The 17,736-nt window shown below is 36.6% G+C and overlaps 1 protein-coding gene and 1 pseudogene across 1 annotated transcript; one reads left to right on the top strand and one right to left on the bottom strand.

Annotated features, from left to right (window-relative positions):
* Positions 1-189: 189 nt before the first annotated feature.
* On the bottom strand, positions 190-4,101 carry LOC121765054 (annotated as a pseudogene).
* Positions 4,102-11,786: 7,685 nt separating this feature from the next.
* On the top strand, positions 11,787-16,304 carry LOC121766039 (aspartic proteinase-like protein 1). Its single transcript, XM_042162367.1, has 10 exons — positions 11,787-12,267; positions 13,532-13,670; positions 13,904-14,145; positions 14,218-14,445; positions 14,517-14,655; positions 14,743-14,807; positions 14,879-14,978; positions 15,493-15,550; positions 15,758-15,829; positions 15,970-16,304. Exons 1-10 carry the CDS (start codon positions 11,966-11,968, stop codon positions 16,221-16,223), a joined length of 1,599 nt encoding a protein of 532 aa, XP_042018301.1. The 5' UTR covers positions 11,787-11,965; the 3' UTR covers positions 16,224-16,304.
* The last annotated feature ends 1,432 nt before the right edge of the window (positions 16,305-17,736 follow it).

The following is a 17,736-nucleotide window of genomic DNA, read 5'->3' as shown; positions in this document are numbered from 1 at the left end:
AGGAAAGATAGTCCCTTAAGTAATAGTGTGACCAAGAAATTTTATTTCTGTTTGAAAGAGTTTTAATTTCTTGGCAGAGACAACAAGACCATTATGAATAACATCATTAATAAATGCTTTGAGATGTTTGACGTGTTGATCAATTGATTCAGATAAAATTAGCACATCATCAATATAGCAGATACAAAATTGCGTGAATGGTTTTAGAATATCATTCATAATATGTTGGAATTTCGATGGAACATTCTTTAGCCCAAAAGGCATCACATTCCATTCGTAATGTCCAAATGGAACAGTGAAAGCCATCATTGTTTTATACCTGTTAAGTAAGTCCCTTTATTTGGAATAGGATACCTAATCCATCTAAGAGCCTTATTTAGTGGATTATAGTTAATAACAAGCCTAGGAACTCCTCTTTCCAGTTCTGCAGCATTTTCAACGTAAAATGCCGGGCAACTCCAAGGACTATAAGAAGGTCTAATTAGTTTTTTGAGTGATAACTCTTCTATTTCTTTTTTGCAAATTTCCATATGCCTTGGCCCCATAGCAATAGGCCTAGCTTTGGTGGGAATTGAACTTTCTTTAAAATCTGGTTCATAAGGAAGATGAACAATATGTTTCTTCCTTTCCCAAAATGCATTTGGAATATTTGAACAAACAGTTTTTTCAATAAATTTTGTAACTGTGTTATTCTATTTAGAATAGCAGGTTGTTTTAAACTTTCGTTTAATTTTTTATAGTGTAATTGCAATGTGAATGAAACATACCTGACAATGATCACAGACTAATACAAGCATTCTACAGTGAGTACACCGACAACGTGAAGTGTAGTCATCAAATGGCATGTCACAGAAAAGGCAAGTTCCCAACTTATCAGGATCTAAGCTCCCAACAGAAACCCTGAAAGCAGAAATCCATAAGATTACAAAACTACCGAAATTGATGTCTTAACAGACAGACATGCTTTACCTAAATCATACAAAATATGTAAATCCTGCAAAAGGGCAGTATTTTGCATACAAATATAATTTCTTTTAAACAAATAAACATGATTGACGAACTGGTCGTAATGATAACCACATATTTTTATAGTTCTTGAAGCTCCATCACTGAAGAGACTGTTTTCCGAGTCTCCATCCTTTTTAAAATGGGGATCCCCTCACTGCAACAATCGTTTTTTTATTGAGAGGTGAAATTCGAGTACCTTCTGTTGAGTTGTTTCTTTTTGTTCATCTATAAGAATGGTCGTAGACATAAACCACAAAAAATATTCATAGTAGGTATTTGTAAATGACGTTCAAATCTTCGATTATGTATATATCTCACTCAATCACATTAACTAAACCAAATAGAGTCATAAAATACAAATGGGTTCAATACTTTTTTCTATGCGAATCGACCATGCTATAGGTTTTCAAATTAAGTCCAATTTGAACTAGTTCTAAATGGAGGAATCTATAATTCTTTCTATGCTCTTCAATTAGTGACTTAGAAAGGAGTTTGAAAGAGCTAAATCATCAGCATCCTTGATCTCAACATAGTTTCATCGCTCAGGGAAAATTTGATTTAGCAATTTCAATATGCCTAACACAGGAGCTATATAAGCACTAGAAGTTCATAGTACCAAGGAAAATTAACCAAAAATTTAAGGCAATATATACTAAAATGTCTTGAAATGAGCCAATATTGAAATTTTATCAAACAAAATTACCTTGAACCAAATCAACTCAATAGCTCAAATTACAAAAAAGTATAACATCTCATTATATGCGTTTAAAGAAAAATTTTGTCTGTGGAATTGATCTTTTACATGAAAATGCTTGGAGGAGCTCACCTGAAAAACATTTTCAAAACCAGCACCTTTAGATCTGATGTAGGCTGATGCCATCTCGCATCTAATTCCTCCAGTACAGTACCTTTGAATGCCAACAAACAAACAACTGAGATCCTTGAAATAAGTTTACCCCATGCATATGGAGGATCATGCAGTATCAAAAATAGAAATAGACCATAATCACAGTGATTCAGTGCAATTACAGCAAGAAGAATATGCACACGGGAAGGCTTATAGAAAAGGCCAATAAGAAGCCAATAATAAATCATACTCCACACATTCCATAGGCTATTGAAGTTAGCTTTCTAACAGGTACAATGAGAAGTTAAGCATGCACTGACAGCTGCGAAACATTAATCTAACAACTCACTGCATTATAACATTGCGATGGTCATCTAAATGCAACTTAAGAAAACAAGGATACAGTGTCTGTAGAATATATACTGGAAAGTAAAGCAGACAACAAATGTGAAAGAAGCTTTACAATTGACTTTTGCTCTTAGCATCTAGTAAATTACTGCTACAGCACACATACTCACATAAGGATATTATTCCCCCTTAATTGCTCCGAATTGTCATCAATCCATGAGGGCAGGTCACTATACTGCCTGATAGCTGGATCTAATGTTTTGACATCTGGAGCATGAAACTTGCCTATTCTTGTCTCGTACAAATTTCTTGCATCTAACAGTATCAATTCCTTGTCAGAACCACTACTTAACTCTTGACAATTACCTGGGAAAATAACCAGAAAATTCAGTAGTAGAAGACTTGGCAACTAGAGCAGTTTAGTGTCAGCACTAAATAAAAGATTATTCAAAGTACACAAACCAATGACCATGGTGCACAACTCAAAAGAAAAAAAAAACTTGCAGAAATACACAGAGAAAATACCAGCATTCTGAAGAACAGAGTGAAATTCAGCTGCCGAGAGATGTCTCCCAGCATTTGAAATGTCCGGAGACTTCAACAATGGGTGAGAGCTTAAGGTAACCAGTTCCTATTGACAGTACGATAGCCTGTTTCAGTTTGAATGTGAGGAAACCAAAGCAGATGACTTCTGCAATCCCCATAGATTTATATAAAGTGAAAGTGTGACTATGAAGTTTTCTACTGTCCAGAAACAGAAACACACAAGCCTCAATCCGGATCCACTGCAACAAGCATTACACATGCTCATGTCGTCCTCTCATTCAAATAAATTAAACAGACAAATTAAGTCGAGCACAACCTTAACAATCCTGATCGACAAAGAAGTAAATCCACATTCCTTGGCCACTTGATCACTCAACGGCTCGGAACAAGAGGCCAGCTTGAAGTCGGTTCCTTCAAAGAGAGGGTTAGATTTCAGTGCCTCAATGTGTTCCCCCAATGCCGTCAATCTCCCCCCAACCTGCGCACCAGAGCAGAGCATGGTGAGTTACTTGGATTAAAAAGTAATGAGGAAAAAACACAAAAAAATGGCATAAACTGAATTCTGGGACAGATGAAGTGGAAGAGAGAAATTACAGTGACGTTGACGCCCTGAGAAGAGAGGCGGACGCGGCAGAGGAGGGAGAGAGAGAGGTGCAATTGGAATGGTAGAAATCGAAGAGGTCTTGAAGGTTGGGGATTTCTGCGTACTTATAGTACAGTAACACGCCGTGATCCTTCCCATTTCCATGGTTTGTTTGCTGATTAGTGTGGTGGTCTGCCATTGACGATAGGGAGAGTTTGGGAAGTAAAAATCTTAGGTTTTGATCGAGCGTGCAAAACAGTGAATTTATCTTTACATTTGTTTCAGAAGCATATGCCCATTTTAACGTTAAAATTTTACATTAGTGCAAGTTGATCCCTATTCATTTTTGCCTTTAATTTATAATTAGGGCAATTTTAATTTATGACCAAAATTCTGAAGCATTTGCATTATTAAATTATTTTAATTTCACAAATAATGTAAAATACTCATAAAAATTGCGATGAATTCATCAGTTTGTTGTCCTAAATCGCTAAATACGGATTTCATGGGAGCGAATAATAAATTACAGTACATCCTTTTTAATTCATAAGAATTCATCATGTCTCGGATTTGTATTTAAAATGAGTTTTTAGCCCTAGCCCCTCCATGTCCACACATATTTGAGATCTGCCTACTGGGAAAATATGTGACAAGCAATGGATGCAAATCTGGTAGAGATAGATGCTTTCCTTGATTAGAAGATGTTGGAACGAATCGCCACAGATCCACTGCCACGTCGACCTCCTTTTTCTTGTGAAATTTGTAGACATCGAAGCGAAGCTGCACAAAAGTATAAGCCATAGTTACTACCTAATGGAAAATAACTCAGCCGACAAAGAATGCATGCAGTGTGCATAAGTACCTCTAACCTACCTCACACAAATACACATTTAGTAGCACATGGGAAAGTTTGGTTCTTTCGTGTTTGGGAGTTTGGACAAAGACAGAACATCCAAAGATGCGAGGTTCGAGGGTTAATGGTGGGGGAATTTTTGTAAGAGTGGATAGGACTTGAAGTGGGGTTTTTTGGGGTTTTTGAATCTATTAGCATTGAGCGGGTCATTTCTAGAAGAGATCGATTTTTTCTTTCGGCTACACCGTTTTGTTCTGGAGTATAGGCACAAGTGGTTTGGTGTATCAGGCCGTTTTCTTGAAAAAATTGCTTCATGCTAGAATTAACAAATTCTCCCCCATTATCTGACCTTAGGATTTTAATGGTTTTCTGAAACTGGGTTTTTATAAGGCTGTAAAAATGAGAAAAATGTGTAAACACTTCGGATTTATGTTTCATGAAATATACCCAAGTCATACGGGTACAATCATCCACAAATACTAAGTAATATCTAAGTCCATGTCCCCCTGTAACTGGTGCGGGCCCCCAAACATCAGAGTGTACTAAGGAAAATAGAGAATCAACGCTAGTATTATTCAAAGGATAATAAACTCGATGGCTTTTGGCTAAAAAACAGGTCTCGCAATACATATCATGTTTAGGAGTAAAATTAGGAAATAACAATTTTAAGTAACCGATAGACGGATGTCCCAAGCGCCGATGCCAAAGCCAAGCTTTCCGATCTGCAGACCCGTGAGTAAGCATGGCAGTCCCTTTTTGAGCTATCTCATCTACGTAGTATAGTCCATCACTTTCAGTGCCACGTCCAATTATCTCCCCGGTTCGGATATCCGGCAACAGACAAAATTGTGGTTGCATTAGTAAAGTACAATTTAGTTCCTTGGTGACGTGGCTAATAGATAACAGCTTATGAGACATTGACGGAATATAGAGACAGTTTGATAATTGCAGGGTAGGTGAAATTTTCACTGTCCCTGCTCCTTCAACTACTGTAAATTCTCCATTAGCAGTCTGAATATGGGATTTTGGAGGTTTATGAATTTCCGTCAGGTCCGAAGCATCAAAAGTTATTGTATCAGTGGCCCCACAATCAAATATCCACTTATCATTTTTTTCTTGATCCCTAGATACTGTACATGCAATTCCAACATTCTCAAGGGGCTGAAATCGGTTTTTGCATAAAGTTTGGGGGTTTTCGGAATTTTCAGCAAGTGTGGGGTTATTTCTGGACCTAACAGGAGTAAAAGGAGTAGCATGAAAATTCACTTGGTCAAGGGGTAAAAGTTGCGAATTATTGAAATTTTGGGGTAAAATATGTGAATTATGAAGAGTTTGGGGATGGTGGGTAAAGAATCCCACAAACCCCAATTTACCTCCCATTCTATCCGCCGCTGTTTCTCCCTCTAACATTTGTTCATCAGCCCAATTCCTTATCACTGTTCCTCCGGCGAAGTTGGCCGTCCCCGTCCTGACCGTCGCCGTCGGAGCAGCTTGCCTTGCTTCCCTGTCGCCGCCCCGAGCTTGGTTGCCCTCGGTGGTGGCGACTGGGCGTCCTCCGTCCCTGTTCATCGCGGCATCCGCTGCCTCTCCGACAGCCGCTGCGGCGTGTCCGGCCCGGTTCCAAGGCGTGCGTGGCGGCGGTGGAGGCCGACCATGTTTCTCCTCCCACCAATCGGGAAAACCAATTATTTCGAAACAGAAATCCTTGGTATGTTTCTTTCGTTTGCAGTGAGAACACACCAGCTTTAGTTTGTCCTCTTCCTCCATTCGTCGATTCCAAGCTCCATCGCTCCGATTGTAGCCTCGCGAGCCTCCGGACTGCCCGCCGGTGGTGTTCTGCCGTCCTCGCGCGACAAGCCCTGCTTCGATGCCGTCGTTGGGTGGGGCTGTGCCGCCGCTGTTTCCGGTTTGCAACACCATGAGCCGTGATTCCTCACCACAGATCAGGCCATAGGCATGTTCAACCGAGGGAAGTGGATTCATTTTAACTATCTCCCGCTTGATTGTTTCGTATTTGTTGTCAATTGCTATCAAGAGTTGATAGAGCCTTTGTTCTTGAATGAATCTGTCGTGAATCTCGACATCTTCTGCACACTTCATTGGGTTGACTTGTTTCTGATCAATTGCAGACCATAGTTCCTGTAATAGACCCCATGTCTCCTCCAGGGAGTTGTTTCCTTGTCTCACTATGCTTGCCTTCACTTGCAGGTCATAGATCTGGATCTTGTCACCTCCACTTGCGTATGTGAAGGCCAACACGTCCCATACGTGCTTGGCCGTCGGCTGTTGGGATACTCGGCTAACCAGTCGTGCTTCAAGGCTTTGAATCAACCATGTGAACACGCAATGGTCAGCCTGTTGCCATTGCTTGTAGGACGGATCTGTTCGTGGAGGGGGAGAGGGAACTCTGGTGACGTGAGACTCCATCCCCTGACCACAAATTGCCCTTTTCATCAGAACTGCCCACAACGGGTAGTTTCCTCCTCCATTTAGTTTGATTTCAATATTGAGAGGTTAGGTATCGATTCGGTAAGGAACATAGTGATTTCCTGGTGAGTTATTCATCGCAAAACTATTGCGCATGAAATTGGCAAACTGCCGGGCAAATTTGTCGGACATATTCTGGTTTTGGGTTTCGGTCAGTTGGTGTTCTTCTGACATTTTGGGCTACTTGCGCAGGTACAAAAAATAAGGACATAATAAGTGCGGAAAGGTAAAAAAAACACGGGAAGGGCCGAGAAAGGTATCACGGACATTGATGATACCTTATCTGAGTCCTAACCCGCTCTGATACCATGTTAAATGGTTCAGGCGACATACTTTAGAATAAAGAAGGCACAACGTTTAGGTTTGTTAGAATGAGATGATTATTTCATTATGTAGAGATCCCTTTAAATAGGGAGTAGAAACATGTACATGGTAAGTTCTATACTAGTTAAACAAATCATTCTATTTTCTGAAATATATTATGTTCATCCTGTAGTAATTGATTCTCCATAATTAATGCAGAATCAATTCCTTTTCTAACACATATATGTTTTATTTTAGAATATATCATGAACTCCTCGCATATGAATGAATATATATTCCCTTCATTTAAGAAGCAAATGTTTTTAAAAAACAAAAACAATAATTTAAAAAAAAAACAAATAAGATTATTGTTTGAAATAGCAATCCAGCCACCAAAACAGTAATCATTAACCGGTCAAACCAATCACCGGTCGCTCAATTCAGCAACATTTCACCTTACAAGTTACGACTAAAATAGTAAGTAAATTTCGTTTACCTCAAAATATTGATTCCAAAAGAAGCCATCATTGTTTACTTCTAAAATAACTCATAAAAGAAATGAGCATGCAAAATTCCTCGAGCTTTGTTTGGTTAAAAGTTCAAAACGAAAAGTTCAATTTTGGAAAAAAGAGAAGAGTAAAGGCCAAAATTGGTCCTGAACATATGCCAATTTTATCATTTTGGTACTAAACATTATCTTTTGAATTTTTTTGGTCCTGGACATTTCAAATCTAATCACAATTGGTCCTCCGTTAACAATTCTGTTAATATTTAACGGTCAACGATTTTAATTACAATTTTTACCAACTTAAACAATTTTTAATTATTTAATCATCAAAAATATTTTTAAAATAAAATCATAAATAATTTGATTATTTAAAAATTGTTTAAGTTGTAATAAATAATTTATGATTTTTTGATGATAAACACAATTTTGACCAACTTAAACAATTTTTAATTATTTAATCATCAAAATTATTATTTTTAAATAAAATCATAAATAATTTAATCATTTAAAAATTGTTTAAGTTGTAATAAATAATTTATGATTTTTTTATGATAAACACAATTTTGACCAACTTAAACAATTTTTAATTATTTAATCATCAAAATTATTATTTTTAAATAAAATCATAAATAATTTTGTTATTTAAAAATTGTTTAAGTTGGAATAAATAATTTAATTATTTAAAAATTATTTAATTATTTCTAATAAATAATTTATGATTTTATTTTAAAAAATAATTTTGAAGATTAAATAATTAAAAATTATTTAAGTTTGTCAAAATTGTGATTAAAATCGTTGACCGTTAAATATTAACGGAATTGTTGACGGAGGACCAATTGTGATCCGATTTGAAATGTTCAGGACCTAAAAATTCAAAAGATAATGTTTAGGACCAAAATGATAAAATGGGCATATGTTCAGGACCAATTTTGACATTTACTCAAAAGATAATAGTGTGTAAATTTTCAATCTTAATTTGGTAATTTTAATTATTGAGAATGCATGCCAAAATAATTAGTCTTCACTTCAAATAGTATTTAACTAAAATAGGGTCTAGGAATATGCATAAATAATTGTAATTATAAGGACATTTATTCCATGTTAATTGAGTTATTTCTATTTAGTTCAGACTTTTCTTTATATTATTCTTTCTCTTACTTTACGCTCTTTTCACTCTAACTATTTATTAAATATTATTTTTATAAAATAAATATAGAAAAGAAATGCCGAATAAATACTATATATAAATGCGGCTACCAAATCTAGTCATCTAAAATTACCCCACATGGCACATATTAATCCTTTTCTAGTAGGTACGCCGACCTATATTACTTATATAGTTCTCATCTTTGAATAATTATAAAGATTATCAGGATTACTATAATTGATTATCTTTGAAAAATCTCTCAATAAATATATTGCGCACTTGTTTACAAGTTTAATAGTCTCTTCATTCATAACTAATACTTCCACCTTTCCATTTTAGAGTCCCACTATATCATTTTTGAATGTCCTACTTTAGAAATATCGGTTGAAATATTTCATAAATGTAGTAGCCTCTACATTCCACTAATATTTTTTTCATTCATATTTTATTATAAAATTATTAAGTAGTATATACAAATAGGACTTACATTCCATTATTTTTTTCACCAACTTTACTTTGTATATCTAAAAACACATGCCGATCTTAAATGAGACTCCTAAAGTGGGACAGATGGAGTATATTTCGACACAAAATTTTAAAAATATGAATGAATATATATGGAAATATAGTGAAATGAGTCTTGTTTTGTATATGACTATTATATAATAAAATGTAAGCAGAAATGTGAGATATGCATACTAAATATAGTAATTGAAATGAGATATTTGATATTGGACATTCGTAATGACAAAATGAGATATTCAATGTCGAACGAAATATACTCTTATCTAATAGGCTCCATTGTCCATCAATTTAATGGGAGTGTTGTTCGATTGCTATAACTTATTGTCACATGATTATTCATCTATAATTAAATTGTAAAGTTTAATCTCAATAATCAAACATAATGCATGTTCAATCATGAGATAAAATCTTTTAAATAGAATTGGCAAGAACATACTAGACATATGCAATCCCTTATTGACTGTATTAATCTTTTCAAAGCTAGCTCTATGATCCAACAACTATTCGTATGCATTGGCGGACACACATGTCATTAACATGTCATTAAGGAGGGGCTTAAGCCCTTCCCTAATTAAATTTTTTTACTATTTTAGTTGTATTATATTATAATTTTGTTAGTATTTTGTGTATAATGATGTGCAAAAGCCCCAACAAACTACAAGAAACTATCATCTCCATCAAAATTTTAGAATATATAGCCCCTACTGTAACAATTTTCTGCGTCCACCTCCGTTCGTATGTACGTCTATGTATGTGTGAAAATCGATGCCAACCTATTATGCATGATAAATTTTGTGTACTTAGCTATAAATACAAATTACATGTATGATGCGATGCCCAATTACAAGATGTTTGAATCATAACACGGTTTTTTAGTTCGTCATGTCAGGTAATTTACAGGTTGATTACGGATATAAATTTAATTATTATCATTTGTACATGGTGTTAGGTACAGTACAAAGTTAGGTGAATAATTAATCCAACAAATTAAGTTTGAACATCGTACATATATATAATCTTAAATGTTAAGATATGAATTTATAATTGACGTTTATGTAGCTTTTAGAGCATCCGCAGTAGCGGACGTCCGCTATTGCGTCAAAAACGGCGGACGCGGACGTTGGCGACGGACAAGAGGTCGTCCGTCGGTTTCAGCGGACGTCCGTCGTGACGTCTGCTATTGCGGTGTCACGACGGACGTCCTAATTTTTTATTTTTTTAAACAAAAAAAACTCTATATATACTGCTCGTTGCAAACTCCCATTCGGCTAGTGGCAAACTATACAGATTCAAGGCATAACATGTACTTTGTTTGAATCGTTTTTTGTTTGGGATGATTTTTTTGGTGAACTATGTATTTTTTTAATTTAAATATGTATGCTTTTTTAAAAAAATAAAATGGTTGCATTTTTCCCATATTCGTGTCAAAATTTTAATTCCGTAAAATTGCATATTTGTAAATTTGCGAATTTTAATTATTGAGATGTCCACCGAGATGTCCGCTATTGTGGAGTGAGATGTCCTTATGACGTAGCAGTGTTGTGGGATGTCCTTATGACGTGACATGAGGTGTTATAGGATGTCTGCAGGGACATCCGTCCCTATTGCGGATGCTCTTAGACAGTTCATAGCTTCATCTCGCAACAATAATCCAATCGCAATTCATTTTTAGCTGTCATATCAATATTTACCTTGAGTTTAATCTTAACTCAATATTTTAACTTTAATGTTTATAATTGTTCTCCAATTCTACATTTTATTTGATTATATTTTCTTTATTTTTAAAGTGAAAATAAATAATTAAAATTTCCAATTATTTAAAATGAATTTGTTGACTATATGTGGAGAATTTTTTAAATGAAGACGATGTCATGTATTGGAGGTGCAGATCCATGATTTGGAAACAGAGAGGATGAAATATATATTAGCTTGGTTTAAGACATATATTTATTTTTTCAATCTATTAGAGCGGATATAAATAAATAAATATAAAAAGTAAAATAAATTTGTTGTGCAGATCACATCCAACTTTCCAACTGTGACGATCATCCCATCACACCGCGTTGCAAACTTGTTCTTGCATCCCAACTGATATCCCAACCGTGAGCAACACATTCCCCGTCGTCCTCCAATGTGTCCACACCACGACCCCATGTTGTCCGACCTCACTTGCGGCCGTATTGTGATTGGACTTATTGTTTCAATACTTTTTATTTGCTTATGTTGAGTAATATGCAATTGGCATAACAAAGTATGTCATACTACATAGCAACATTAATTCCGAATGCTTTTGAGTTTTTTTTTTTATATTTTTTTTTACTGAGAGGGGGTTGGATTCACTTTTCGAACATAGTATAAACGGAGTACTCCGCTCTAAAATAGTTGACACATTTTTTTAGACATGACATTTAAAAAATTGGCGTTAAAGATTAAATTGAGAGAATAAAAAAAATACAATTTTTATTAAAAAAATAATTTTACTATTAAGAGTGCTGCAAACTTTGCACTACATGAAAAACACTAAGAAAAAATTAGGGGCTCAAGAGAAAAAAGAAAAATAAAGATTGACACTTGGCACACTATGCAGAATCATTGTAAGAAAAAACATTAAAAAAAAGTCCGTAATTCTTTAATCCAAGAAAAGAAAGAACTCTCCACACTACTGAGAAAACTCCCGTGTAATCACATTTACTCACATCAATCCAAACTCCCTCTGCTCATCCCAACCCAACCACTTTACCTTTATACCATTTCCCCCAAAATAAATTTCGCTAGAGAGAAAGACGAATTCCTACCTGCATTTCTTCTCCATGGAAAAAACCAGCTTTTTCGGTGCAATTTTGGTGATGCTTTTCGCCGTCGACGCCTATGCTGCTGCGGCGGCGCACGTCTACTCCTCGCGGCTGATTCACCGATTCTCCGACGAGGTGCGGAGGGGCCGCGGCGGAGAGGGGGAGGAGGCGTCGTGGCCGGAGAGGAAGAGGGTGGAGCACATGAGGGTGCTGCTGGAGAGTGATTTGAAGCGCCAAAGATTGAAACTTGGGACTCAAAATCAGGTCTTTGTTGGCTCACAAGGCGGAGAGACCTTTAATTATGGCAATGACATGGGTTGGTATGTGTTTTTTTTTTTCTTTCTTTCACTTTTTGATTTTGTGTGTGTGTTTTCTGAATGTTTTGTTTTGGAAAATGTGGGGTTTGGTTGTTGTTTCTCTTGTTGTGTTTAGAGGGATTTAGTGTTTTTTGTTTGATTTTTGGAGCTTGTTTGCTGAGGTAGTGATGCTGCATTGTGACTGTGTGTTTGTGTGTGTTCTTGTTTGGTTGAAATGGGGATTTTATATCAGAATTTTTTTCATGATTGTGGTTTGTTGTAGTATTTCTGTTCTGTCCTTTTTTTGGATTAGATGTTCAAATGTAAAATTAAAGATTTTTTATTTGATTTTTGGGAAGTAGAAGAATGTGTTAATAACTGAAACTGTATGTGTTTTTGTTTGGTGGAAATGGGGATTTCATTTTTCTTTGTTTTAATATTTTTTTGTGATTGTGGTGTGTAATATTTCTGTTCTGTGTTTTTTTGAGATTATATGTGAAAGTGTAAAATGAAAGAATTTTTTTGTTTAATTTTTGGAAAGTAGAAGAATGTGTGTTCATAAATCTTTTGTAGAGTGAGATTTACAAGATTCATAGAAATGATTTTGTTAGGTTAAATATTTAAGTGAAAGAGAAGAAAATAAAAAGAAAAAGTGAGAAATGATGGCACTTTTTAAAAAATATTTGAGATATAGTACTGTTATACCCTACACAATTCAAAGGTATTTGTGCCCTTTTATTCTTCTTTGAATCCCTTTGGTAGAAATGCTGAAAACTAATGGAGATGATGCAATCACGTAACCTTCGGACACGAGAAAGATCATAGGTGTACGACTGCTATATGGCCATGTGTATCATACCCGCGAATTCTGCCAGATCTTCCATTTGTGTAAAGCAAAAAGTGAATCTTTGTTGTTTATCAGATATGTCGTTGTCTGTATGTATAGAATCGGAAAGTAAAAGATTACGTCTGCCTTTGTCCTCTCATTTCATCATGTGGTAATGAATTAGGGAAACGTTGTGAAGCCACTGCTTTCTACAGCGCGCTACAATAGAAACTAGAAGTTGTTACATGCGTGTTCATGACGTAGTACTCTTTGTTTGCTAATGTTTTATACGATTGTTTTCCAAAATCTGGAACTATCACCACGTGCATTACCTTAATGAGCTTTTGCTTATACCGTAAATTGACATATGATGGCGTAATTGCTATATATTTTTCCAGCTCCTGCATTTCCACTGGTCGTATCCATCTCTAACTTTCGTAAAATTTGATATTTTGGATCCAGGCTGCACTACACGTGGATTGATATCGGGACGCCAAAGAATTCTTTCCTCATTGCTTTGGACACCGGAAGTGATATGCTTTGGGTTCCTTGCGATTGTGTCGAGTGTGCTCCGCTCGCATTAAGTTACTACAACATGCTGGTATGGTATCCGTTATCCACATAATTTATTGAAAGAAACCTGAACTGATTTTCTTAAAGATTATATCTTTAGTTCTTGATTCATCCAAATGTTGCTAATGTGCGAGAGCTAGGTCCAAGTTTTAGATTTCTGGCTATAAACTACGACTGGTAACAGATAGCAGGTTTAGCAGTTAATGCTTGAATAATTGATTCGCAGGTGCTCCCTTGTGTTTTGGGGCATCTATTATGCAGGATAAGGAGCTAGGCGAGTACAGCCCATCGCATTCGAACACCAGCAAGCACGTACCTTGCAGCCATGCACTCTGTGAAATGGGGCCTAACTGCGATTCCCCAAACGGCCGTTGCCCATATACAGTCCGGTACTTGTCCGACGACACGTCAAGCTCTGGATACCTTTTCGAGGATCAGTTGCATCTTGCCTCGGTTGGAGGGAGTAAACAGCAAAGCTCTGTCCATGCTCCTGTAGTTGTAGGGTACTCATCGAATCCTAATTGACACTGTTGTTGATAAAGATTCGATTTTTAATGATCTTTTCTTGGTTGCAGATGTGGCAGCAAACAAACTGGTGCGTATTTGAATGGAATTGCTCCCGATGGTCTCATGGGGTTAGGGCCAGGAGATCTTTCAGTTCCAAGTTTGCTTGCAAAGTCGGGCCTCATTCCTCATTCGTTCTCGTTTTGCTACGATAAGAGCTACTCTGGTAGACTCTACCTAGGTGACCAAGGGCCTGCATCTCATAGATCGACTTCTTTTGTTCATCTAAAAGGATATAGGTATGTTATTGATTTTGGAATGAAAAAAATCGTGCGCTGCCTTCTCTAATGACTTTGGATGTATCTTGTAGCTCGGCTTACCTTGTTGACGTTGAAAATTATTGTATCGGAAGTTCCTGTCTGATGCAAACGGGCTACCAAGCGCAAGTTGATACGGGCTCATCATTCACATATCTTCCCAGCAAAATCTATGAACAAATCGTTTCTGAGGTTCTCACCCCCTCAACTATTTATGTATTTTGTTCAACTTCTTGGTTTTGATTCTCTTGGATTTCTAAAGAGTTTCTTAATGCTCAGTTTCACCACCAAGTTAATGCAACGAGGATCACCATACAAATTTTCGATAGCTGTTATAAGGCTAGGTAAAGCTACTTCATTCGACATCTTTCCTAATTTTTGCAACTATGGCTTCATTAACTTGCTCTTTCTTTAGTTCGCTCGACATGTCAAATATTCCCCGCACGAAACTTGTTTTCGCCACGAACCAGAGCTTTGAAGTCGACAATCCCCTGTTCCACATTGTGGATGATCAGGTGCATCTTCATATCTCCTATCACATTCATGTTAAACAACGAAATGTAAACTTCTCGGATTCTTCCATCAACTAATCAAATCATTTGAAGAGTTTGTTATGATTTCGATTTTTTTACCATGTTTCATTACTATTTGATTGCATTAAGTTATCTCGCCATTACTCCGACATTTCTTCACCAAGCTTTCTCTTTTAGGAGTATTTATTTACTATAAGTTCAAATCATGCCATATAAGTGCAATCATATGATAATCGGTTATTGATTACATCTAATTTTGTGGTCGAGTAACAACGGGATTTCCCCTTATGGTTTGGTGATTTATTTTTATAAATATACAAACTCAACGTGCCAATTTATATATTCGAATCTCCAATATGTCTTTTCAATATCGGAATCGATCCTAGATAATACTATGTGCTACTTCTCAAGTGATGAATTCATATTTTTTTCTTTTCTTTTTATGGCTAATGATAATTGTATCAATCTGTTTTTTCAATGGGAAATGTTTATGCAGGGAGAATTCTATTGTTTAGGTATACAACGGATTGATGAAGATATTGGTATCATTGGACGTGAGTACTCTACTTCTTTCTTGCCCTACTCATTCTAATTGCTCGACTATATAACAACCTACACAGTCCCGATGGTATAATAAATGAAACTCCGTTCACTGCAGAAATTTGACCAAACTTCGTGATTTAATTTTCCTTTCAAACCTTATGGGGCTGATCAGAATTTGACTAAACTTTTGTTCATTTTGTGCTTTATTTTTCCTGCAGAAAATTTTCTGATGGGCTACCGCCTCGTTTTTGATTGGGAGAAGACGAAGTTGGGCTGGTCCGTCTCCGATTGTAAGTAATCTTGTTTTTGACTTATTTCTCTAAGATTCTATGCTAATGAAAAAGATTAGCTCATAGATTTGTAGTTGTATTTGTTACATTATTCTGAGGTGTTTATGCGGTGTTCTTGTGAACCTCTGGGGTTTTAATAGGTCGAGATGTCGGAGAAAATGGTGACGGACTTCATCTACCACCTTCTTCAAGCGACGTGTCGCCAAATCCCCTACCAACGAACGAGCAGCAGCAGAGCCCGCGTGGACGTGCTGTCCCACCTGCTCTTGCCGGCAGGGCTCCTGCGAAACCCTCCTCGGCTTCTCCCCTGCCTGCTGCCTACCGGTACGAGTTCTGTTCGAAGACGAGTTTGTTGCTGTTTCTGTGGATTGCATATGCGACTTGTATAATTTAAAATATCTGCAGCTGGTTTATCTATATGTATATCTGGCCTTTTATCTATGCAATCTTAGTCACAAATTTTGAAAAAAGGTTATTCCATTCCATTTTCACCATTACTTGCCTTCTCAACTTGCTTTGCATGAGCATCGAGATCGACCTCTTCGGTCGGTGGACGCGGCTGAGGCTTGTCCTTTTGTCAAACATCAATGTGTGCCACTAGGAGGGCCTAATTTTCCATTAGAGTCGGTCGGAAATGCCATGCCCTCGATTTACATTATTTTTTATATTTTTTTAAGGAGACGTCAAAACTAGGTCGATTTGGGATTTTCCTTAAACTTACATTGTGAAATTATGTTCCCCTTGTCTTTGTTCCCTTCATACTGCAAATCATTTCACCTAATCAATCGGCTTTTTAAAAAAATTATGTTATGGTGGGTCATTGATAAGATGCAATCTTGGAAGTTTTTCATATTTGTGGCTAGGAATGTTTCTTTTTTTAGTACAAGGAGTGTGGAATTTGATTCCTATACCCTAATGTTCTAAAGTGGGGTAGTTTTAACGCATGAATATTTTGACCCATAATTGTGTATCATTTCCTCAAAAAATGGAAACTAAGGGCTCGTTTATTGCCACGTTAGAAAATAGCAAGATAGATAGTTATCTTAAGATAGTATTTTCGGGCCGAAAGTAAGATAGTGTCTGATAGTATTTTTATGATGTTGTTTGATTAACAAGATAGTGTTTTATAGATAAGATGTAAAATGGTAAAAATGTCCTTGTTACCAAAGCTCTTCATTGTAAAATTTCCTTGCTTATTATCAACATCTTCACAGCCATGTTCTAGATTTCAATTCTCATGCCTCACCTTCGTCCAATCCCCACGCAGCAATTGCTTTTCCATGAATCAAAATCCTAATGACTAAATAAAAGATTCAGCATATGAACCCTTAAAAAGAGAACATTTCAGTTTGAATTTTGACAAATAGAAATTTCACATCTTTGTCAAACTTATCATTGCCTCCAAAATCAAGCAAATAACGACGAAGTAGAAACCACCAAGTAAGTTCCAAACAAATTGAAATCTGACCAAGTTACCAGAGCAAGTTCCAAATCACTAACTCAAAACCTACCAAATAAATTGAACAAGTTCTAGGAGCAAGAAGAGGCCAAAACACAAAGATCATCACTGCCTCAAAGAAGAAGGTTTGACGACAGAGATGGTGCAACGAAGGCCGTGGGGAGGGTCCCTCACTACCGTCGGACGCACTAAACTATAGACGAAGAAATGATCGGCACCTAGGGCGGTTCTAGTACGGAGAGTCCATGCGGAGCTCTCTGACAACACGAGCCACAGAGCGCGAGAGATGCCAGTGCAGAAGGGGAAGAAGAAGAGGTGTGCCTCGTCCGGATTGTGAGTGAGGAATGGACTATGGAGGAGGGAATTGTAGAAGAGAGAGACGAGTTGTAGAAGAGAGATATGAAACTCCAGAAGAGAGAGAAAGTGGGTGAGAGAAAGAGGAGTTGGA

The sequence above is a fragment of the Salvia splendens genome, chromosome 14 (assembly GCF_004379255.2).
Source record: "Salvia splendens isolate huo1 chromosome 14, SspV2, whole genome shotgun sequence".
NCBI lineage: Eukaryota > Viridiplantae > Streptophyta > Magnoliopsida > Lamiales > Lamiaceae > Salvia > Salvia splendens.
This window is presented reverse-complemented; position numbering and strand designations above follow the sequence as displayed.